The 24,685-nt window shown below is 45.4% G+C and overlaps 1 protein-coding gene across 7 annotated transcripts in view; it reads right to left on the reverse strand.

The window, feature by feature from the left end:
- The window catches only part of ATP11C (ATPase phospholipid transporting 11C (ATP11C blood group)), a 58,724-nt gene that overhangs the window by 17,868 nt on the left and 16,171 nt on the right, over positions 1–24,685 (reverse strand). For all 7 annotated transcript variants that reach the window (XR_012654017.1, XR_012654018.1, XM_075054428.1 and 4 more), the window contains exons 2-21: positions 21,502–21,621; positions 19,685–19,774; positions 15,569–15,649; positions 14,465–14,572; positions 13,722–13,850; positions 11,147–11,250; positions 10,439–10,489; positions 9,501–9,565; positions 8,814–8,895; positions 8,294–8,444; positions 7,464–7,661; positions 6,378–6,539; positions 6,024–6,181; positions 5,027–5,098; positions 4,081–4,154; positions 3,291–3,394; positions 2,501–2,682; positions 1,685–1,948; positions 1,158–1,332; positions 362–464 (exon numbers count right to left, since the gene is read on the reverse strand). Coding sequence is in view for 5 of the 7 variants with exons in the window: in XM_075054428.1 (XP_074910529.1) it covers positions 362–464; positions 1,158–1,332; positions 1,685–1,948; positions 2,501–2,682; positions 3,291–3,394; positions 4,081–4,154; positions 5,027–5,098; positions 6,024–6,181; positions 6,378–6,539; positions 7,464–7,661; positions 8,294–8,444; positions 8,814–8,895; positions 9,501–9,565; positions 10,439–10,489; positions 11,147–11,250; positions 13,722–13,850; positions 14,465–14,572; positions 15,569–15,649; positions 19,685–19,774; positions 21,502–21,621 (2,473 nt within the window). In the remaining 2 variants the exon portion in view is untranslated. The remainder of the gene's footprint in view (positions 1–361; positions 465–1,157; positions 1,333–1,684; positions 1,949–2,500; positions 2,683–3,290; positions 3,395–4,080; positions 4,155–5,026; positions 5,099–6,023; positions 6,182–6,377; positions 6,540–7,463; positions 7,662–8,293; positions 8,445–8,813; positions 8,896–9,500; positions 9,566–10,438; positions 10,490–11,146; positions 11,251–13,721; positions 13,851–14,464; positions 14,573–15,568; positions 15,650–19,684; positions 19,775–21,501; positions 21,622–24,685) is intronic.

Here is a 24,685-nt window from a genome sequence, read left to right on the forward strand (position 1 = left end):
TTTGCAACAACTGCCAGTAATTACCCATCAGTTTACTACTTATGCCTTTTTTTTTCTGACCAGCCAGCAACCTTTGCCACCTTGAATTTGGCTATGGAGTTTTTGAACACAATCTGCAGTTTATCACAATCATATCTGTTTATAGTTTGGTACTATCAAAGGTGAGCAGTATATGACGATCCCAAGCATTTATCTGGAGTCAAATCCTGGCTCCAAAGAAAGCAACATCAGACTTTACACATTTTTTTAGTGGGATCAGTTTAGCTACGTGCAATCAGAAATACTGACTGCGCCTCAACAGTGAGCCCCAGCAACAGCACACAGGTCTTAGGTGTCCGACGGGTGTTTCCAAAGGTCTTACCTATTCCAACATGTGCTTCTAAAATCATACTAACATCATTTGCGCCATCCCCTATGGAGAGCGTTATCGGGCTCCCTTTTGTGTTCTTCACCATTCGTACAATCTAAAAGATTTTAAAAAAAGGATAGCAGCAGAAACCAAGAATTCAGTTAAAAATCCTCCAGAGACCCCCCACTGCCCCACTTGCACGAGCTCCCCAGAACAAGTAGCTGGCTTTTACAGCAGTAAAATAATACCTGGAAAGTTCAGATTAATAAAAGCCCTCGTTATTTCCTTTGCAGTCACCAACCAGAGCAAAAGCCAAGATCCAGCTGCACAGGGCTGAAGGACACTGTTTAAAAACAAATCCCAGGCAGCAGCGTCCTGTCCTTTCCTTCTGCCAGACCCTGCTCTCCAAAAGATGGGACCTCTCACACCTTTCAGGGGGCAGGAAACCCTCCCATGGAAGAGGGAAAGAAACATGCTGTTTATCAGGCTTGGAGACCATCAGCTGGCTTGAGGAAGTCACAGACTCCACTTGACAAATTTGGAAAGGAAAAATGAACAAACAGGGGGTTTTGTCTATTTCTAATTGGCTTGGGTTTGTGGCTTCCTGCAAACATGTTAAACAAAGGTTTTACATTCAGATTTGAAAGAGTGCTGTGTTTCCACCACACTCAAGCTCAGACAAGGCTTACACATAGCCTGGAGAAGTCCCAGCAGATTGAAGTGACCAGGTCAAGTCCCAGCCAATGGATTAAAAGTGCATCACATCACCTAATGATGTGCTTCAGTCAGTTAAAAGTAGAGTAAATACCTGTGCTTTCTGCAAAGGAGCCATCCGGCAGCAGAGGACTGCAGTACACTTCAAGCAGATTTGTAGAAAGATGTTTTTGTAATTACTAGAACTGGAGTCCTGAGAAGGGTTGAGTATCAGCGACAGTGTCGAGCCATCTATAATCAGGCCATATTCTTGGCTCAACGTCCAGCTTCTGCAACACAACGAGGACCAGATTTGAAATAAAAATCAGACTTTAAGTCATCAAAGTAGCCGATTGTATCATCTTAGTGGAAAAGAAATTGCTTTTGTATTAATCTTCTTCCCATCCCTTTTGGGGGGCTTAGCAATCTTAAAAAGCTTGGATTTAACATGTGCCCTTCACTAAGGGAACTGTGTAATTAAGTTCAAAACCAACTAATACTAGAGATGACGAGCAAAAAGAAGCAGCCAGCTGCAATGCCTGCAAGCAGCGAGTCCCCCAGGCCACAACATGGTCCTATTTCTCTATAAACTTTGCATCTGCATCCGGAATGCACACGGGCTGGGTCCTCTTGCTCACTTACCTCTTCAGGCCTCCCCGGTTTTTGGGAACATCCTGAATCAGCTTTTTATGGTACTCCATCAGCAGCTCATGGAGCCGATCCTCCTTTCTTTCACTCTCGCCCACCGTTTTCGCCGTCAGCTCCAGCAGCTCAGTGCTGGTCTGGAAGAGTCTGCAGGCGTAGCAGGTGGATTTGGCAGTTTCCATCTTGTCTCCCGTCAGCACCCAAACCTTCATGCCAGCTGCATGCAGAGCTTCGATCGTCTCTGCCGACTGCTCCTGCAGCCTGCAAGCAGAAGCAAAACATCGCTCCTCTGGTTGGTCCATACTTAATCCATATAACCCTTATTTTGCAGGTAGACAACACCAGCTCAAGAGAAGTTAATTGATTTTCCCTGTGCTGGGGAGACCACTGCCACAGGAATAAGGATTAGAAATCTGCAATCCCAAATTTTTATTTGTAGGAAAAAAAAAAATAAAAATCACCACTTTATACTGTGAGACCTAAGAGTCAAAAGTAGGAGTTTAATTTACACATGCAGTTACTATAACTGCACACAAAACTGAATTTGTTTTGATGTGCAAATTAACACTGCATGCTTAATTCACTCTCTAGAAGCGTGAGTACTTCTGTAGTTTCATTAATAAATCCTAATTCCTACTACACTGGCCAATTTTAGCAACTAGGGCACTGTGTAATAGGTTGTGCCACCGAGTAATTAATTGCCCTGGACACTTCCAGCATCTGCCTGGCTGCCTAGTTCCACCATGGTAAGTCAGGGCCATGATCCAAGTCGGGGAGAAACCACAGCATTGGTGGTAGTGGTCACCTCTTTACCTGTCTTCTACAGCAGTAGCTCCAATCAAGTGCATGTCTGCTTCTGTGTCTTCAAAAACCTTCGCCATCTTTTCCTCCCTGTCCTGCAAAGCCATCTTAGCTTCATTAACTTGTCTGTCAATTTTGTCGTACTCCTTTTGAGTTAGCTCTTTGAATGCCACACAGAGCGTTCGGTAGCCATCCTGGTAGGGAGAGGAAAAGAAAATAAAGTGACCGGACAAGCACCCTAAAACCAGATTTTCTACAGCTCCTTACTTTAGGGTTAGTGCTTTTCTCCACTATCAGTGCTTTGTCAGTACTGACTCTGATGGCAATGACAATTTTTTGGCTTGAGTCAAAAGACCAACTTCCCTGTGGGTATACAGTAACTTCTTACCATCAGAGTAACTGTGGTTATGTTTATTATGTGCATGTAACATGGCAGAGAGAAACTAAGAGAAGGACCAGAGCCGAGAGCATGTATCCAGCAGGGAGAGCGGGGACCGGGTGTCCCCACGACTGGGACCAGGCGCTTCTCCCACTGGAGGAGACAGCCTGCTATTGTTATTTCTATTTTTAACTTGCTCGGGAGATGCTTGGACACAACTGTGATGGAGACCATATAAGTGTATCAAAACTCAAATGAAGGTGGAAGCCAAAGAAACAGAAAAGGAAAGAAGCCTGGCTTCAAAACAATGTGAAGTGACACTCAGATTTTCAACACTTCCCTCCAAAGCAAGGTCACATCCCTATTTTTGGAATAAGGCTTTCCTGACCCCAGGAGCCAGCCAAATTCCATCCACGTGCTCACCATAGCATTGCGGTCCACGTGGACTTTTGTTTGTTGGATTTCTTCTTGCTGCACCCTTGGAAAAATAGAGGAGTCTGCTCCTTTACAGAAGAGAAGCAACTTTCCTAAAAGCAAATTACAAATACTTTATAGCATTCACAACTTGTAGAAAGACTTAACTTCAGTAGCCAGCAAATGATGCCGAGGGAGGAAATCTGGCAGGACTAAAGAAGGAACTGCTAGAAGCCCAGCTGCCTACCAAAAGTGGCCTTACACTAACCTGTGCAAAACCTTGTTTGACCTCAGGCTGGGACATCAGGTGTCCCTACCTGTCTCTGCACAAGCTTTCTGCAACAGCCTAAACAAAGCAGTTTATTTTTTCTTATTTAGGAGCCTTGGCAGCCTTTCCAGGGAAGGTAAAAAACAGCATCCCATACCTCAGGGGACTGACATTTGAGAAGGATGGCGACCTCTGAATTTTTGTCTCCTATGCCCGTGAAAACCCATCCCGCTCAGGGGAAGGTCTCACGTCTCCCCCCCTTATTTGTACCTCCAGGCTCAAACAAGGCAAGCAGGGAGCTCTCCATGGGTCACTGTCCCCATTTATCTGCTGCTGCTCCCCAACAGCTGCTGTGGAGAGAATTAACTCTATCCCAACCAGGCCCAGTACAGAATTTAATTAGACCAGCTTAGAAAACCTAACAGCTTAGCCTCTCTAGGTTACAGAAATACAGGAATAAAGAGGATGTGTTTTATAGTTGTGCACACGCGCACACATGTATGGGAGCCCAGAAATGCATTTTAACTGTACCCGTGGTGGTTCTCACAATGACACTCATACGGCGACGGACAGGATCAAAGTTCAACACATGGAGAAGTTGGTACCTTAAACAACAAAAAAAAAAGGAGCTTAACCTCAGTAAAAGAAAAATAACTACTTAAGACAGAAAATCACTAACAACAAGCTGCAGAAATCAATACACCCTACAAGTGGCAGCACCCACTGGGCAATGTACTTTTTCCAGCTACTGCAACAAGAAAACCAAGTTAAAAAAAAAACCAAACCCAAAAAACCAACACAACCGCAGTGCTGCGGGTGTGGGTGCTCACCAGCGCACCGACCCCCCAGGCTAGGCAGCGGCTCAGCAGGCAGCGGGGCACCACACGCCACAGGCAGCTACATCGGCTCTGGCATTTAAATAAGAAGTTTCACCATAAGGGGAGTAAAGAAGTGAAACTTGCTTGCAAAGGCAAGTTCTCGGGGAGTGCTGGGATTAGGTCAGTGATTCTCAGATGTCCCCCAAGCTGTGAGCACAGGGTAATTATTTTCAGCTCAGGAGGGGAAAAACGTTACAGGGAAGGGAGCCATATCACGCAGTTTAGGCTTACAGTATCCTGCTGTGAGGCCCAGCCACTGTCTGTAAGGTCAGCAACCACCCCGTGAATCCCAGGAGCCATCTGCACAGCCGGGCACAGATGAAGGATACATGCAAGTGACTGCAAGCACTTGAGGGACCTGAATTTAGATGTCACTAAAACTGCCAGCAGATTTTTGCAAGCAAGCCTTTCAGCCTGCACCTTGCTGTGCTGTGCTTTGTAAAAAAGGCAGTTTTCAGGCAGGTCAGCACAGTCTGACAGAATTCATAGAACAGCTTTGATCTTGGCAGGTTGGCCATGTTGACCAAATTCAATCAAGCCTGGCAGGAGCCAGCACAGCACTAGCAGCCCCGTTCCTCAGCAGACCCTGCAGCACTTACATTTCAGTTTCATTCTTTTGGTTTCGTATTTTCATGAAATCATTTTCAAGTCCTAGAAAAGTGAAACCATACCTGTCAATAAACAAAAGGACAGAACAACATTGAAAACACCCGTTGGCACATATTATACATTAACAACGTTCTCGTTTCACCTTCTGTACTGCAGAGGAGAACAAAGAAGTTAGCAAGCCCAAGCTAAAAAGCTTGGCTGGATGTTTGCTTGCTCCCTGCCGAGCCTGCTATGATGTTCTGGCGCTGCTCCCGTGACCTGGAGAGCTGGACACTGTGGTGCACGGACGCCAAGAGCCTCTGGACACAGTCCCCTGGGTCTCCGGCAGATTTACAAGCCATGACCAAGTATATACAGCTGCAACAGCCTCTGTCTAAAACCTAGGGGCTGGCAGTAGCATAAGTAGCATAGAATCATAGAATGGTTTGGGTTGGAGGGGAATCTTAAAGATCATCCAGTTCCAACCCCCCTGCCATGGGCAGGGGACACCTTCCACTAGACCAGGTTGCTCAAAGCCCCATCCAGCCTGGCCTTAAGCATCTTCGGCAAGATTCAAATGTGGGTTTGATAAAAGTAACCCACCCTGTTATTTTGCCACTGCATGCCAAGGAAGCAATTTGGCTGCAGTATACACATGGTAACTGGTTGTCGTCTTGGGGATTAAAGCACATGGCCCTGGGGGCTCCAGCAAAGGAGCCTCTGCCCCAGCCGGGTACTGCCGCACCTCAGGGCTGTCTCAGCAGTGACTGCAAACCACAGCCTCCCGAGAAGCTGCTCAGGGAAGACCCTTTGCAGAGCATCCCTTTTACACAACCTCATTTAAACCCCCAGGCTCGCATGGCTTCACAAGGCTGCGGGTATCACAACATGCTTCTCGAAGAGAGCTGCAGTCGTGACCAGGGAAAGGGGTCTTTCACCTTCAGATAACCCTCACCTCCCTCCCACCACAGAGAGGGAATTAAAAAACCAGCATCTTCATATTCTTACTTTTCTGCGCCTTTCACCAAAGCAATTTCATCTGGGGAAGAGGAGATATATGTGTATTTGCGTTCTGGATGTCCTATCAGCCCATCGACCTGGTCTGCTTCCTTGATCTGAACAGTGTGGCACAGGCATAGGGCTCGCAGGAACAGCTCCTCACGGCTCTAGGCAGGAGTGAGGGAGGGCTTGTTACCAGCTTGATGCCACACACCAAGCCCACCTTGCAGCACTTGGCTGTGATTTTTGCGTATGCATATTTTAAAACAAAAAACCCAACACCCTCTCCCAGCTTCTGCTGTATTTACCCATCCAGGAGCTGACCACAAAACCCTAACAGTCATCAACACATAGATTTCTTACCTTTTCTGCTTTGCCATAATATTTTAGGGGTCCATCGGTCTGAGAGAAGCCATCCACCTCTGAAATGCAGTCTTTGTACTTGTGCCCATCTATGCAGCACTCAATGAACTCCATGCTGTTCTCCGTCAGGGTCCCAGTTTTGTCCGTGAAGACATATTCCACCTAGAAGCAAGCAGGCAGGCTGCCTCGCTGTACCCCTAGCCCCATGCACCCGGGAAGGAGCCCCCCAGAAACAAAGAGGCTGGGGCATTTTAGTGCATCTGTGCCAATGCCGAAGAGTACTTTGCTGCTATCCTAACCTGGCCCCCCCAAAAGACGCAGGGGAATTACATCACTGTGTAGTTCTACTGCTTTGCTCCTCAGAGCAGCTCCTTTGTTTTTCAGCCTGTTGCACAGATGGCAGGAGGCAGCTCCTGAAGACTTAAAACCTGTTTCCAAGCTCTTTGTTTTCCCCTCATCATCTTTATTGGGTCCTTTGCTATAGCTTCTAGCACTTATATAGCTGCTGCTGCAGGCCTGCTGCCTCCTTTGGGGGATTTTCATCTTGGTGCTGTATTTTAATTAGGTAATTGCTACTCCAAATATATATATGGGTTTTTTTTAAACACAAAATAAAAAGCAGGAGGCAGTACACACACCCTCCACTCAGTCTCTCCTGGTGCAGATAAGAAAGGGAAGCCTGAGCTGTCCAATTGCCCCAGCAAAGCCAGCGTCGCTGCATGTGCATTGCATGCCCAGAGCGATGACTGGGCAGACATTTTCGTTAATCCTTGAAGAGACAGAGGATTTTTAATTTTTCATTGAAGCGGTGAAAGCAAACCACCCTGACACGCAGAGCGCTGCACTTGATATTCCCCAATATGGAAACAATTGACATGACCCAATTCCTGCTCTTTCATGCACTATTTATAACCTTATCCGTTTCGCAGAGAGAGTAGAATCATATTAAATGGAAAGTGCCACCAAACCGGCTGAAGCTCTGCCCTGAGGGGATGGCAAGGGACTGCCACAACAAGGGTTCCTATCAGGGAGGATGTTTTCATCCACATTTTCATCCAAGCAGATGCAAACAGAGCATGTTCTGACCTGCCCAAGCTCTTCGTTTAGGTCTGAGGTGTTCACCAACGCTCCTTCTTTTATTTCTTCATCGTACATCTCCTTGTCCCAAGAGATGAAAAAGGAACCCAAGAACTTCTGCATCTCTACTGTAACGTACATGGAGACTGGGATAATAAAGTTGAAGAGGACCATAAATGACAAGAAGTCTGTGAACATCCGCAAGACCTGCAATGGAAAGAGGAGAAGATGATGCAGTCTGTGCCTGTCAGGCATAACTCAGGGGCAGCTTACAGCAACACCTCTGCAGTTTTAGACAGCTTTTCTTCTAAAGTTAAACAGAAAAAAACATGAAAATTAATACAGCTAAGATACAGGGCCAAATTCCATTTTCCTTTCATGCAGAAAAACTCACTGTCTTCTGCAGAGCTACAAGGATATAATACAAGAGTACATCTCACTGCTTCACAGTGACCAAAATGACCACTTTTCCTCTTAAGAATATACTGCTACGGTCTCACTCTGAACTCAACTAACTAGAAACAAAGAGCAATTTAAGTTTGCCTACTAAAAGCTGAGAGGTAGATCAAGTTCAGATAAGGATCCAAGTTAAATCGGCTGCTGCATTTATGTATTATATAATATTTATTTATGCTTTGACCTGCTCCATGCAAGCATCGCCATGCACAAGCATGAGAGAGGCAGGAAAGAAACGCAAACATCAGGAGAGCCCGAAGGAAACAACAGCACTTCCAGCAAGCAAACAGGACTCACAGGGCTGGCAGAAGACATTATCAGATTAAATAAAACTATCAGAATAAATAAAGCTGGAGGAGGTGCTGAAATACAAATCCACTTACCTTGAACGTCTCTCTCTCTTTTTTAGTCTTTTCATTGTACCAAGGCTCATCATTAAATGGATTACTCTGCCACACATATTTCAGAGTCGTGCACACCGTAGCCTTGCTCAATAGGATGCACAAATACACTATCAAGAAAGCGTTGATAGATCTGAAAAATAAGTTTCTTTTTTAAATTCTTGCATCTATTTTTATATAGAAAATCATGCAAATAAGCAGGAACAAGACTTCCTTACTTTTAAGGGAATTACAGAACAAGTGCTTTTGACAGTGCTGATATTCAGGGTCAGTTCATATATTTTAAAATTTCTTAATTTTGTTTTTAAATAAAAAAGCTACTAAATGATGCAGCTTCTTGAAAGATATGCTTATCAAATATACAGATTTTCTATGCAATCAGAGAGCATCTGAAACAAAAGGCAGCAGATTAGGGGATTATTTCTGTACAAGTCATCCATTAAAAAAAACAACCACAAACACAACAGCCTTTACCAATTTTTTGCTGACTATAAATACTCACTTTTCTACAGCAGACCGTTTCTGAGATTTCCCTTGGTAGTTCAAAGCCATTTTCGTTTCCATTCCAGTATAGACTGCAACTCCTACAGGGTATTAAAGCAGAGCTCATAAGGAACTTGCAGCCCTGGAGGGACCCAGTTTGCACTTAGCCATAAGGGGCATCAGTGTTTACATGAAACTCGAATCCCAATTGAAGAAAGAGGCATTACCCAAGGACTGTTGGACTACAGAAACCTCCGAGGCTGCTAAGTAATGTAATTGCATATATCCCAGAGCACTGAGCAGAAGCCTATGGATCACATACAGTCAGAAAAAACATCAATCTTCCTAACAGCCATCACCCTAAATCACTAGTGTCTGGGACTGTGATCCTAGCACACATTTCCAGCAAAGGATTTGGGAACAACTCCCCACTCTTCGTATCTCAGGCAAAAAGAAAAGCTTGCTGAGGTGTATTAACACAACCTGCAGAGCTTGGCAGCACTGCAGATATAACCAGTATCTCCTAATTTCACCCTGTCAACTTTGCCATCAGCTTGCATACCAAATGTAACTGCAGAGCTCAGGCAGACAAGCTGTAGAGAAGTATTTTCCCTCTCCGGATTTAGTCATGAACATTTGTAACTGTTTATCAGAACTATTCAAATAAATAAAAAATATAACAACAATAATGATAAAAACTGTTCACCATAAATCTTCTTGGTGTTTTTGAGGGTAGCACCTTTCAGCAACAGGTTTTCAGGACCCAAAGACCTAAACATAAAAGAAGTTGTAACATTACATCACTCAAACATTCAAACTGCTTTATAATTTAGAGCCAGAGATAGATTATAAAGCTAAGCAGATGTTCTTTAGATCCGATTACTTGATTTGTATGTTAAAATTGGGCATCGCTTGATTTTTTTCTCTTTATATACTTATATTTCCATTTCATCTTGCACAGACTATTCTCAGTGCTCAAAGTTCCAAATTTAATGGGGGATTATTGGTAAAGCTTTTGAGGAATAAGTGCAAAATGTTCAGCTCTAGTATGTTCCAGTACTTACATAAAACCCTGATTTTAAAAGCACTGAAAACCTGTTCATTCCAGCACAGTCTATCAATGGCACCATCAAAGCCAATGGCTTATTTTGCTCCCATTTGTGTGCTTATTTCTCTTTGAAACCCCCACTCATGACCCTCTGCTGCTTCTAGAGCCCAGGTAGATCTACCACAGCACGAAACACTGCCAGCACCACTCTGGTGACAGTCATCTGCTTTTGATGACTCATAAACATTGTTTGCTTATTTTTTTCCCCGAAACACTGATTGATGCTTAAGTTTCTGCTTTCCCTCGAAAAACAGTATTTTGCAATTGCCTGGTAAATTTGTTCTCCATCAGCAGGGAAGGATGTTATCAAGTGGTCCAGCATTGCTTCCCCAAGAGGGGCTCAAACAAATCACAGGATGGCAGAAGAGAGTAAGTGGAGAGGTTAACTACAGGCCTCCCTTAAGAATGAAATATTTGGAACGGTTAAAGAAAAACAACCATTCCCTAACGATGGCAGCACAAGTTCAGATCCTTGAAATCTGAGGTAGGTGCCCAACTTCTTTGAGGAGGGCCAGCGAGACAGCTGCAAGACCAACCTGGCTACAGGCTCTTGGTTGCTTCTGTAGATGATAATTCTTCCAACAAATCTGCAATAAAAATATGAGAAACTTGTATTACAAACACATTAATGTTATAAAGAGCTACTACAGACATACTAAAAAGAGTCCTTGACAGGAGATAGAAGCAAACACATGAATGAGTGCATTTGGGAGTTCAACGCTTCAGAGGGAGCCTCGTACCCCGCAGCTGCCACCCACCCGTGGAGCAGCAGTACCTGACCATGCCTACGCACCCCAGCGCATCCCCATTACAGAGTGCAACGCACCCCAGCAAACATCCTTCAAGGGATTTAAGCACAAAGACCTCTTACTCCTGGAAGTCATTCAGCCCAATGCATTTTACTTGGGAGGTAGAGCGGCCTAAGAATAGGCACACAGACCATTACTACAGCTGAGCTGACAAAAAATAGCTCTTTACACCACGACAAGCGTTGCACCAGGGAGGTTTTGCTGCAAAGGAACCGAGCCCTGAAGAAGTGCAGTGTCGACTTTGCCATCCTCGTATGGAAGAAGCCTGGCAGCTTATCACTGCCTCAAGAAACCTTTTGGTCTCTGTTGAAAAGAAAAGGCCCTTTGCTTTGCTGAACTGCAACTTATTAGATCCCGTAACCGACGGTGCTTGGGTGTCTGCAGAGATGACGGCAGGCAGCTGCAGGGCTGGAGGAGCAGGAGGAGCAGACTCACTTGTAGAGGTCGGGCTGCGGCTGTTCGCACTCGATGGTGGCAGTGAGGGCATCGATGGCTTCATCCGTACAGAGCACAGTGGTATCCCGCACCGCGTAGTGAGTCTGGGCAGAGAAGCACAGGCAGTGTCACCACAAGCCCCCAGCAACACTGCCCGTCCCCAAGTTTTATACCCCGTTACTTAAAATACCACCATGCAAAGGTTTTTCAGTGCCAACAGCTCACCCAAGCCCTCCCCCCGCTCCCACAAAGCGGCTGAAGCATCTCTCAGTGCAAGACTGAGGTCAATAAGCTTAAGAGAAACCATGGCAGGAAGGAGCTGCTGGATGTCTGAATGGATATACTGAATGGATATTCAGTAAGGCGTGCACCAAAAGCAGAGCATCTTTGGTTGTTTTGGACTTGCTGCCACCCCGGCTGGGGTGGGAGGGAGGCTGCAGGTGCCCCTGAAGCAAAGAGGCTCCCAGGGACCACCCGCTCGTCTGCTCCTGAAGGTAATTAGATGCCAACTCCAGTGCCCAGGGATCAGGCAGAGTGCTGGCAGACTCCAAGCTATTTTTAGCAGCTGCTGCTGCGAAGGTTCATCTCTCACAATTAACTGGAAAGCCCACGAAGGATCCGCTCGCTGCCTTCCAGGCTCTATTTATAGGAGCTACTCAGAGCTCCGAGTCACGGCGGGCTGCACGGCAGGCTGCCTTAATCCATCTTCATAAACAAATTCATTAAAAAGCTTCCTCCACTCCTTACATTTGCGTTCCCCTCCTTGCGCATCCCGGGAGGAAAGGTTTCATTACATGTGCTGTAGTCATGACATTATAAATATCCACCTTCATGCCATCTTGGTAACCTGCCTGGCTTTTCGTATTGAAAGCAGATGCGCAAACGCACACGCATCTCTGGTAAAAATCACAGCTTTTGTGAAACACAACTCAAAACTGTTCCTGCAGTGCCCAGTACCAAACCTGACCCTTGTGCGGGGTTTTGCATCCACTGCTCCTGTCACCATGGACACTGTGCAATTACCGAGTGATACTTCAAAGCAGATTCATTCCACAATCTTTACAGCCTCAGTCCCCTAGTGTATTTAGAAAACACATGTTCTTTAACATATGACCGAAAATTTGCGCTTCAGAGACAGAGCCCTGAAAAAAAATCCCTTTTATAGTTCTGCTCCAGTTTTACTTAACCAGGCATCTTTCCCATACCTCAACCTGACATGCCCCAAATACCAGAAAAATCCCCACCAGGTAGGTGGCAGATATTGGTGCAGATGAGGTTTTGTGCGTACCTGAGCGTGCTTCCCTCACCCTCCTTTTGCAGCAAACCCTGGTTCCTAATGTGAGACCTATTTCCCCAAGCAGCACTTGCTTTTCTATTCCCTCTTCCCCTTCATCTCATCAAGAAACAAGAGACAGCTCTCAGTCACCTACAGGAATCCACAAACCAAGAAAAAAAACCCACCACAGTGCTTGATACAGAAATTCAGCACTTCACTTAGACTCAAAAGTTAGAAAGAGCCAAGAGTCTGCAAAAGTTATGTGAACTTATGCATATAATACACCTGACACAAATAAGCAGTTGCCTATTTAACATGGTTATCTGTTTTTAGCCTCAAGCCACTTCAGAGATCCACTCCTCTTCACTAGTGGAACCAGTATGGTGCACCAGCACTGCATCAACTCCTACACAAGATTTCCAGTACCAATTAACAGCTACCCATAAAGAGAGAAGCCACAGACCCCATACAATACATACCAGACCAACAATGGTATTCCCACTGACTTCAGAGTGTGCCAGAATGAATCATGTCATTTTAAAGTACCTTCCAGTCTTACTACTGCAGTTGCTATTATCTGTATAAATATTTATCAAACACAAGTGCAACTAAATGTTCATGTCTTTTGATGCATTTAAGTTTTTTTGTTGTTGTTGCTGCTTCTAGTTTGGGGGTGGGGTGGGGCACGTATAAAGAAAGAAAATAAACTGAAGAGGAGATTCATACTGAGCAAGATGTATTAAATTTCACTGCTGGCTTCAGGGAAAGGGTGAGGAAAAAAAACCCCAGAAGCAATGTTTTTCTCACACTGATGAAAAATTCCCCAAATGAATCCAGACATACTGCCTCAAAAAGTCCCAGATCTCACTGGAAAAGCTCGGTTAAATAACAGACACATTGGCAGGTACTGGAAAGGGAGCTGAAGCAGCTGCAGGCACTGCTTTACTGATGTACCTCGCAACATGTGGCTGGAGCGGGGAAGCACTAACATGCTTCCCATGATGGGCAATAAATAAGGCAGCGAAGCCATATTGATAGATATCGATACAATTTGCAGCAGCAGCAGAAATGGCTGAGAGAGACAAAATGGAAAACAAACAATCCCCAGGGAGCTTCAGTGCTGACACACTGGGAGCAGACGGAGAGAAGAGCTGTTAAATACAGCCATGCGGCCACAGGGATGGGCTCCGTGGGAGCATCCCCCAGTTAAGCACATACCACCCCCGCACAAGCGCCAGCTTCAGTGGCAGCTCCGGGCACCCGAGTACCCCCAAGTAGCGCCCCATCCATCCCCATCACCTTGAAATTGGACTCGCCATCGAGACTCGCGGTAGTGACATAACAGGTCCCATCAATGCTGCTCGAGGCCAAAAATATCAAGTCACAGGGGAAGGTCTCATCTGCTTTCACTTCTACTATGTCTCCAACCTGGAAGAAAGGAAATGTTTACATGAAAAGCCCTCTCGGCTGTTATTAGATGGTTATGGACTTAGCTTCTCTCAAAGCCTAGAAGAAATCACCTTGGCTAAAAGGGAAATCAGGGTTCAAGAGGTGCACAGGTCCCTGAGCATCACTCCACAGCCTGACGGGTCAGTCCAGCCCAGCACCAACCCAGAGCACCCACGTGGCACAGTTAGTATTTATTTCTCTGCTACATCTTGATGGAGCAAGAGACTGTACTTGTCTGAAGTGCGGTGTTATAAATTAACGTCAAAGCTAAGTGTACTTTCCCGGTGTCCTTGGGAGAGTTGGAAATAGAAGAGGACTGCCTGTCCTGGAGAAGTGCAAAACGCTGACAGATCTGTCACTTGTCAGCCCCAGTACAGCTTTTGCAAGACAGCTTTTCAAAAGCAATCAAACAAAGGCAGCTTCACTCCTTAACTGGGAACAGCTCTCAGAACATCTCGTCTGAAAGTGAGCACACCGGGGCAGCTCTAACCGCAGCACATCCCTCCTCCCCTGCCCTCGCCTCCTTACCACACACCCTTGTGTTCCCATCGGCTTCAAGGATAACTACATGTGAGTTCTCTGTTAACAGTTACCTTGATTTTTTCACTCTCTTTTTGCACTTGCTTTGCATTTTCGACAATGAAGACATTGCTTTTGTTCACTTCGTTGTCAGCTCTGTGCCTCAGCCAGTCCTCGTATCCCTAAGCACACAAATACACACAACACAAACTCGTAACGAAGCAAGTAAACTAGCAAAAGAGGATGAGTGAGGACAGAGAGGGAGAGATTTAAAAAAATGAATAAATTAAGCAGTTCTCAGACCCCCTTCATGCCTGACAAAACATCAACCAGAGTAGCTAAGACTGAATCAATTTATTTTAAAAACTTCATATGCATATTTGACAGATTCAGAACAGATTAAAATAACACACAAAAATGATCTATATGCAGTGCATGCAACGAGCAGCTAAACTACTGTAACATGTTTCTATTATTCTCAGTGTTGGCAAGAACAGGCTGATAATATGAATAATACACTGAGCACCCTGTGACTCTTTCCTATGGTAACACAGGATGAGACTCTTCAGTCTTCACTGAAAGAATAAAACATTCAGATTTGAAGCAGATGGATTTTACTCTAGCTCTCCCTTTCTGGCCCCTGTAAAAGAAACTTCTTTTATTATTCAATCCTTCTGTACAGGAAATTTTAAATGGCACACGTGCGTACAATGGGAAGAAAAAGGGCTTTTAACACTGCAAGAAGATGAGGACCACATATTTTTGGGACTAGCTGAGTGGTTGAACAGAACCTGTCTTTTCCATTTACCAACACGGGAGCAGAGCGTGGGCTATATTTGGAGCACGTCTCTGCAAAGACTCAGAGAGCATTTATAAAGAGAGAAGAAAAATTCAAGTAAAGCCAGAACTACAGAGGTAACCTTTACTGACCCTCACGGCTTGCTTACAACAGTACATACAGAGATGCTTTACATTGCCGAAACGAGAGACCAATAACAACGCTCAACATGCAGCCTCTCTTGAAAAGCACCAGTATATGTGTCTCACCTTCTGAGAAAGGTTCACCAAACCTACCAGCCCATTCTGGTGACTTCTGAGCATATTCAAAAACACGCTCATCATTTTCTCCACTACATGTCCCAAAGAGCATCTTCCTCTCCCCAAACTGACATTGTTACCTGTTTGATAGCGGTGACAGTGATGACAAAGAAGAGTGGGAGGCCGCTGGTCACCGGGCTGGTTGGGGTGTCCACTATCACCTGCAGAGAAAAAAAATGTACTGCTGACAACTGATTTTCAGGCAGCAGAAGAAACAAAACCTCTGGTAACAGGGGAAAAAGGGTGCTGGGTACATTGGGGGTAAGTCACAGCCCAGCAGAGGAGGGAGGGAAGGAAGGGGCACATGAGAAGGACCAGCACGGGCAGTCTGAGCAGATTATAATCCCTTCTCCTGAAGACCATGTGATGTCCTTAGGTGGGAAAAACCCCTTTCAGAAGTAGCTTAAAACCTCAATTTGACGTTGCTCTAGTGGGAAATAAAAGCCTGGATGAATGGGCTGCTGGGGATGGGCTATTAAAATGCAATCACTCCCAGTGCTGGTGCCAACAAGCCTGCTCCCACCATGGGATGTGCTGGAGAGGACCGAGGTAGCGAAGGAGGATGGGGCAGAGAGACAGGAGCAATGCATGACGTGAAAAACACCCTTATTGCTCACTGAGCCCCAGGAGGGTTGTTTCTTCTCTTTGGTAGTGAGGACAGGGCACATCTGAACCCTAAAACATGGCTGGTTATGAGAGGGAAGACATCACCAGTCATCTTGAACCACTGACACTCAGAGGTTAAAAATAACATGCACCAGCCCAAATGACTAAGGAAATACATGGCAGAATGGAACATGAATATTTAAGCAAAACAGAATCCCACATTTTGCTTTTAAGTTCCAAAATTTGGAGTTAAGAGCGCAATTTAAGCACAGTGACGACACAGGGGCCTTGGGGTGGATAGCTGGATCCTTCCTGAGCTCAGTGCAGTGGCTGAGCCAGCGCCACAGCAAAGACCAAGTCCCTTCATCATTAATTAAACCTTCGGGCTGCGGGAAACCGCTGTTTCTTCTGACTGTATCATGACTTAGCCTGAAGGGTAAGAATGGCAGAACAGGTTCATAATCGGGAGGGAATAACATAAGAGCAGGAAGAAGTGCGCCCTTGCCCCACCTTCCAAACGAGGGCATGCAAAGTTGGCCATTTTTCCTGCTGTCCTCGGGAAGGACAGGAGCACGAGAGGCAGATGGTGAGGGCTGTGATGAAAGGGACAGGGAAGCTCAGCAGAAAGGCTTTGTGTCCCCACAAAGGGACTTTGTTTCCCTCCGCTTGTTTGTGCTTCCCTGGCACGCTCACAAACAGCAGCATCTGTATATTTATTGTTTTAGGCTGCCGTAAAAAGCTGCGTTAAGGACAGGACTGCTCTTATTAGCTGGAAGGAAGCAACGTGGAAATTTTTAACTCTGTGAAATGCTATACACTGCAGTATTACCCTGCACTACTGGACTCAAAGAGCCAGAAGATATTGCAGTGGAAGAGATACACCACAAGAAGCAGCCAGGTAAGTGGTGTATGAGTTAAGTAGCATGAGGGTAAACCAAGATAAACACAATAAATATTTCCAGGAACACAAAGCCCTGGCTCACTCAAAGGGGTGTAAATTGTTTACAAATGGAAAGTCTGGTAGAAACCAGACTTTGGAGGAACAACCCTGAGAGAGGATGGTGCCAAGTGTCACACGGACACATCCCACGCAACATGTGATGGACACTCACTGGAGTGGCATCACTGAAGTTTAGGCCAGTCAGACAAAAGTTATCTGGCACAAAATTGGACAGATCTTGGGAATACAGGAGGAACTTTGCCTTTTAGCTGAGAAGGACAAGGGAAAGGACCTCCAGCTGCCCAGCAGGAGATTCTTCTGCACTGGACAAGATGCAGTGGTATGTATTTGTTTAAACAAATGATAAAATCTCTGTCCACACAAATGCTGTATTATAGATGTATGAACACACATAGTGGATGAAGTCCCCGGAAGAACTCATTTATGTATTTAGAGATTGCACTCCCTGCGCATCCCATGGCTGGACACTGCTCTTCCCCTTCACAGCTGGTGGAAAGCCAAGGGACACATGAGCAACGAGCCAGAACAAAGGCAGACTCCTTTGAAGCTATTTTTGAGCTGGTTTAGGACTTCAACAGCTTAATTTAGATCCACTTAAAAGTGACAAAATCCTCCTGTTACTTAATAGTTTCTTCCTAATTCATTGTTTAGAAGACTGCAGACCACAGTCCAGAAGTCATCTCCATCAATTAAAAGGGACATTTTTCATTCCTGGCACCTCCTAAATTAGCTTACTGCCAACAGCTTGGTCTGTCCACAAACATGTTTGGACTACGCTTACTCCAGGCCAGCCATTTCCACCAGGACTTTACTTGTAGTTTCCTTTGAGTGTTGCAATAGGTGCACCAAAGAAACAGCTATTTGTGACCCCATTAGCACGCTAATAGGTGTTTTATGTTTAATGCACATACTTTCTCTCTCTAAAACAAGAGCTGAATTTGGAGTCACAGAGTAATAGACATTTTGATAAAGGGTTTCAGCAGCAGGTAGAGCAGATGCACCAGGCAATTCCCCAAGTACTGTGATACTTCACTCCTCATGCAGCACATAGGGCAATTCCATTAATTTAATTTAAAGATAAGCACCAACATTTAAGCTATAGATGCCATTTATCAAGGTATAACCCTTGGTATTTTAAATGAATGGAGTGGCCCTAGTGCTTTAAGGCAAGTGACATTTCCAGAACAACGAGCGCTCAGGGGCAATCGGTTACTCTTATAGGGCAGCAAGTGTATTAGTGCTGTCAGGTTGGTTTTGTTTGGTTGGGTTTGTTTTTTCTCTAATAGAGCATGAGGGTTGCTTCCTTATTTTAGAGATGCTCACAGAATAAAAACAAGGAGTAATAGCCACGCTCTTCTCTCACCTGCATACACCTGTGCCTAAAATGGGTAAACAGCTAAACTGCAACCGGTTTTCTAAGTATAATGAAGAATATCCCATGTTCTTCATGGCCAGAGGGTCAATAGATAAAATGTAATACCGCGTCACTAAATGGCCAGCTACACAAAAAGGACATCCCGACTCCAGGGCATTGCTTCAGTTCAAGGCAAATTACAAATTCAGTCTGACAAAATGAAGCAACGCCAGCGAAATCAAGAGATGGAGGCGAGCCAGCTGATGCCGGGGTAAATTGGCCTTTCATGTAACACTGCCAGGAGGAGCCATCCACGGCCGTTATCTTGGGATCTCCCATTTCTGCGTCAGCCACTGGGATGACTATAAGCCATAACTCTTTACTGTAAGGACGAAGTATTTTAGATGCTTGTCTTTTGAACATGCAGCCTAGAAGAGAGCAATACCCCAGCCCTGAACCACCAAAACCCCAGAGAAGCCATCTAACAGCAGGCTGTTTGCAGTAGCTGCACGGTGGCATTTAATTTGCTGGAGTAGAGGTTTTTGATGCCTATTTTCAGCCCTAGAGCAGGTTGTCTGCTGAGCCCCAGGCCTGAGGATTTAAAAGGTGAGTAAACGCACTGCAGTGATTCTCCCAAACTCCCTTCGCCCCAAAACATTCTGACAGCCTGCTTTTCTTGCTGACAGAACAGAAAACAAGTATTCAGGTTTGCTCAGGATTTGCCCCTTAACCAAAGCCTCAAAGCAGAGCAGAAAAAGTTTGTCCATGTATAAAATTTGCTATTTTGTCTGTGCAGAGCAGCTTCCTGAAGTTTCACTCTCCCAAAGCTCATGCATTTTCTGAATTTTACTGAGTACAGCCTATCTCTCCTGCTTGCCTTGAAACTCACTATAACTAATATATACAAATATCATATAACTTGGGAAAATACATAGTTATGCAGCAGAAGTAATAAAGATGACAAAAAAATAGATCTTAATTCTGTAGCATCAAATGTATTTTCACCGGTTGACTGATCTTAACAGTTAGAGTTAAGATGGTTTTTTAATGTTCAAATGCTGAAGCAATTATCTCAGACAGGCCCAAATATTTTAATTGTTATTATGCCTTGGACAGTGTGCCAGAATTATAACACAGCTTCCAATTAAAAAAACAACAACCAACCAACCACACCACTTATAAGCACCAGAGTCAGTTTTGAACCTCAATTCTTGTTCAAGCTGTGCTTACCATCAGTAGGTAAATAAAATCTACCCTTGGCATCAAAGCTCTTACCTGCACAAGGAAGATGATGAGGAAGTAGAAGTTGGCAATTCTTCTAAACTGCTCAAAAAGATTCTTCGGGAGGAAGTTCCAGAGGGTGTACTGCGGGGAGAGAGGGGGGGGCTCACAAACAGACCAAGACATGAGGCTTACTGGGGACTTTGGCTACCAAACAGGAAGTATCTGCACAAAATAGGAAAGAAGTTTTCCCTTTTACCCAGCGAGGAGCACCACAGTGAACTGCCTGAGCAGCCCTGGCGTGCTCCAGGCAAAGGTTGAGGTCCACGCTTTAAAACCGGAGTGCGATGCAGCTGGATGCTGAGATGCCACTGAGCTCCTGCTTCAGCTTTCAGCTCCAGCTCTCTCCACTGGTTATTGAACAGTTGAAAGCATCTCACAGTTACATGAGGGGTTTTGTTTCTTTGCTTTAAAGTAGGCAACTATTTCTCTTTTGTCAAAATAACCCAAACCACATGGTTGGAGATGGTGAAAAGTAGAAGATAAAAACAACAGGAACCGTTTCAGCAAACGACTTCTAGATAGGCATTTGGAGAGACATGATCTCATGTAGACGTAATGCACAATGTAGAGATTTATTTTTCCCCAAACAAATTCCAAAAGCCACCTTAGAGTTGCTCTTCTGTTAAAAAAAAAAAGCACCATGCTGCCCATACAAATATGTTATTAGGTTGTGCTTCATTATCATTTTAAGAAGGCTACTGAATCATTTGTTTTGGAAAATGTGGAATTTAAGAACAACATGGAAAATAAGGGGTCTAATATCTGATCTTTCAGTCTGCCTGGAATAAGCAAAGAATAATAAGCAGCCAAGTCTCAAGACCAATATCCGCCTAATTATAAAAAGAGTCTGGTCAGATAAGAAGACTCCATGTCTCTTGCGTGCCAAGGAAACATCAATGGGAATGCTACACATGGTTAGACTTAAAACTTTTCCCCAATATAAACTCAGACAGCACAGAGACATAAAAACAAATAAGATCTAAGCTGTATAAAAACCAAAAGGAGAGGAAAACCCCCTTTACAGCTCAAGTACAGTAAAACTGAAGCCTGACTGTATGCTGAGCATCATGAATCCTAAGCAACATAGTATGTATCCAGCTGTGTTGACAATATCGGATGCCACTTGTTTGATATTTTACTTGAATTGGCTTCAAATCTTTTGAAATAGCTTCATGAATGTCATGGAAAAAAGCTAAGCAGAAGGCAGATGGGTGTCATCACAGTTTTCCACCATAAACAAAAGCTGCATTAATACCGTATGAATGTTTCCCCTTTCATCCAAAGGGATAAATAGAGCATGGTTATTTTTGTCCTATCTCAAGAGAGAAAAAACCCACGGAACAACAGAAGAAAAAAGGAATCGTATTTTTCTGTCCATTTACAAAATAATCCCTATCCCCTTTTGCAAATCTGAGTTGCTGTTGTCTCGTGCTGTATTACGCTTAACCTGTCCTTTCTTCCCAAAGGGAATGCCAGAAAACATAAAAAAAACCCCCACCAAACAAAAAAAAAAACCACCACAAAACCAATGTGTCCATGTGCTTTGCTCTCATCCAGCCTAGAAGAAAGGAACTTGTGTGCACCCCCACTGGGATTGATAGGAAAAAAAAAAAAAAAAAAGACTAATAGACTGGAGCTGTGGCATAAGGTACATACCAGGCTGCTCCACTTGCAAAGTGACCTTTACATCCAGCCTTGGGGAATCGGAGTTTCTAAATTTCAAAACCAACCATCAAATAAAATCAGGGTGAACACACGAGCAGGGAATACACATGCACAATGCCCCCAGACAAGCAGCGCAAGCTCACCTTGGAGGAGACAATCCTGTTGTCACAGAATTTCTGTGCCACGTACGCATCTGTTTCCAAAACCGGACGGTGCCCAACCACCACAGTGCGCGTACCGACCCGCTTCTCTTCTCCGGCACACTGTTGGGCAACCAGGAAAAGGAAAAGTTAGCTTCTAGCTCAAAAACAGTCAAATATTTGTATTAAAAGCTTCCAGCTTCTGAATGCACCGTGCTGTTCGGTGGAAATAAGGCAGCTGGAACCTCAAAAATTCATTTCTCTACCCCAGTGCAGAGAACAAAGGTGCATGTAACGTCATTTAGCAAAACCAAGGCAATGTTGAACTTGCAACCTGGGGTCCCCACTGCTGCTCAGCCACCAACCCCCAGGACCACAGCCTGTCCTACGCCCCACCGGGACAGGTCATTGCTCGTATCCACCGCATTCTTGCCCTACGCAGGACAACTGCTGCCTGCGTTTGCAGACTGGGCCCATCTACCAGGCCATTTTTCCTTCTTGAAGGAGAAAGTATCTTTATCAAATGCTTCAACCCATTAGGAATATAGTTTGTCTTCTATACACCTTTTCCTAGTCCCAACCTGGAGAGCCCTACCTGCACACAGCAAACTTTTTCCTGCACCAGCACGTACTGCACAGAGACAGCTTCAGCCTTGGGTTCCTACAGCAGCTCCAAGTTTTACCCCAGGACCCCAGGGAGGACGATGGAAACTGCACCCTCCTTTACACTTGTTCTCCTGTCAAACCCAAAAGTCCACCCAAAACATCTCACCACCACACCGGTGCACACAGACTTGGGATTTAGCTTTAAAAAAAGGTATACTTCTGCTATTTTAACCTCTCAGATAAAACAAGAAATAACAAAGCAGACAGTTTCACATCACAAACTCCTCAAAAAGACACATGGGGTGCTGGGGATGCCAGCTTGTCTTGTTTTATATTAAAACAGAATGACATGTCACAAGTGAACGATAACCTGGTGTCACAGGGGCTTGACAACAGCTCCTCTGCTCCGCAGCAGCCAGGGGAGGCTGAGGGGAATTACAGCAGAATAAACTCAAACAGAGGGGAAGCAGAGCGGCTCTGCAGAAGGAGAGCATCCCTTGCACAAAGCCACGAGAGATGCCTGTGACCGGCAACACGGGGCTCTAGCAGAGACCCAGCCATCCCCACGGACCTTGCAGGCTTCCCAAAGGAGGTCACAGCACCCAGCAAACTAAAGACAGATCCTCCCAATCCAATGGAGAGCGTGTTAAAATAATGCATAGTAAACAAGGTATCTGAATATACAGAAAGTAACAGTGCTTTTCTACTTAAATGTAACTCAAATATCACATTTCCAACTTCCTATAACTTCATTTAAAAACACTTGCAAACTTAGGAGAAGGCAGAGGCAATGCAGGTCCCTGCCAGCCCTGGGGAAGGCTCTCAGGTGGATGGGGCAACACCATGGGCTCCGTTTCCATCAGCTTCCAGCTCTGGGCTGCCCAGCACGTGCAAGGTTCTCGGTGGATTAGAAAAGTCTATTTTCAAAAGAAATGAACTGTGCGATAGTTCAAAAATTGGCTTTTTGGTCTGTCCAAGTTCTACCTTGCATATAACAAAGTGTCCCTGCCACAGATGCTTGCAGCCAAGGGAGGAGACCTGGCTGGCACCAGGAAGCGTTTTGCAAGGTTGAACTTAAGATTACAAAGTGAATTTAAAATGCCCACTAAGAGCCAATAGAGACAGCGAAAAAGGAATGGTCTTAGGCCAGGCTAAGGTTTTCTTAGAGTTAAGGTTTTGGATTTTAAAACATGAGCAAGGAAGACATTTGTCACTGTTCACGGTTCAAGGGTATTAGCAGGCAGCAAGACTGCTAAAATGCCAGCAGATGCTGTTCATACTTCACTTAGTCTTATTAATACTCAACCCTAGAGCTTGTTTGCTTTGAAACCCCACCAGGGCAGGTGCCAACAATGCCAAATCCCTGTCCCATGTCAGCTGCCCAGCACAGGCTCAGCCCGCTGCAGGCAGATGCTCCTGGCATGCCCCGGTTGTCCAAAGGGCTCATCACAGGCAGCTTGTCAAGCTGCAAGAAAAACCCAGCTGGAGAAAAGGTGCTCTGAAAACAACCACACTAAGACAGCAAGGCCTGGGACTAACTGCTGCTTAGGGAACGTGTGAAAAAAAAATATTAAAAAATAAAAATCTAAGCCAGCCCTATACATGTACCTGGAGCAGCAGCAATTGAATGGATCCTGCTGCACCAGGAGCAGCGTCTGCCCAAAGGAAGCAGCAGCTCTTCCTTCCCCCTGCTGCCCACCCATGTCTGCAACACCTTTAATTAAAGAAGTGTTTTTACACCACGCCTAAACCCACTTCAGTGGGCTGACCGCTCTCACTACAGACCGCTCTCTCAAACCTCCAGCAGCTGACGCTTAGAGCGGACGAAGGAAGTTTCTCGTGCCCCTGCGCCGTGTCCCTGCATTGCCCAGATGCAGAGCCAGCAGCAGCCCAGCAGCTGCTCCCACCGCACACCACTGGCTCCCCAAACACAGATCGGGCAAGCACGTGCTCCCAGCTAGGGATTGCCACCACCATGACACAGGCTGACCGTCCTCCCAGCCTCATCATCACCCTTTGCAGCAGCAAACAGCGCATCTTCTGAAATAGAAACCAGACCCCAAAAAGGTTCCCTGATGTACCTGCTGCATTAAGGAGGCGGCAAGTCCAGGTCTCACCAACCTGCGCCCCAGGAGCGAGAGGCAGAGCCATTCATCCATGTCACCGCAGTGCCGAGGAGCAGAGACAGACTGTCCCCAAGCCTGAAGTCCCCAGGCAGGAGCTGGGCATTGCTCCAGCGCGGGGAGGAAACGAGAGCTTCCCCTGCCCACACTGCTGGCGGAGCGGAGGGAAGGAGCAGGGGCGAGGGTTTGCCAAACACACGCAGTGGCATGGAAGCAACAAAGCTCTGGTTAAAACACTCCTGGAAAAATATACACAAGTATTTACTCTGTAAGACTATCTGTAGTTAGCCATGGAAAACCTGGAGTGTGGAGCACATGAAGCCCCAGAGCAGAAGAGAACCCAAATCCCAGGTGTGCTGTGTTAGCCAACTGAGCCCCACCAAATTATCACCACCAGCTCCTAGGTGGGCTTCCACCCCTCAACTCCCCTTCAGTTATTTATTTGAAGCATCTCCTAC

Source organism: Buteo buteo, chromosome 22 (genome assembly GCF_964188355.1).
Source record: "Buteo buteo chromosome 22, bButBut1.hap1.1, whole genome shotgun sequence".
NCBI classification, from domain to species: domain Eukaryota; kingdom Metazoa; phylum Chordata; class Aves; order Accipitriformes; family Accipitridae; genus Buteo; species Buteo buteo.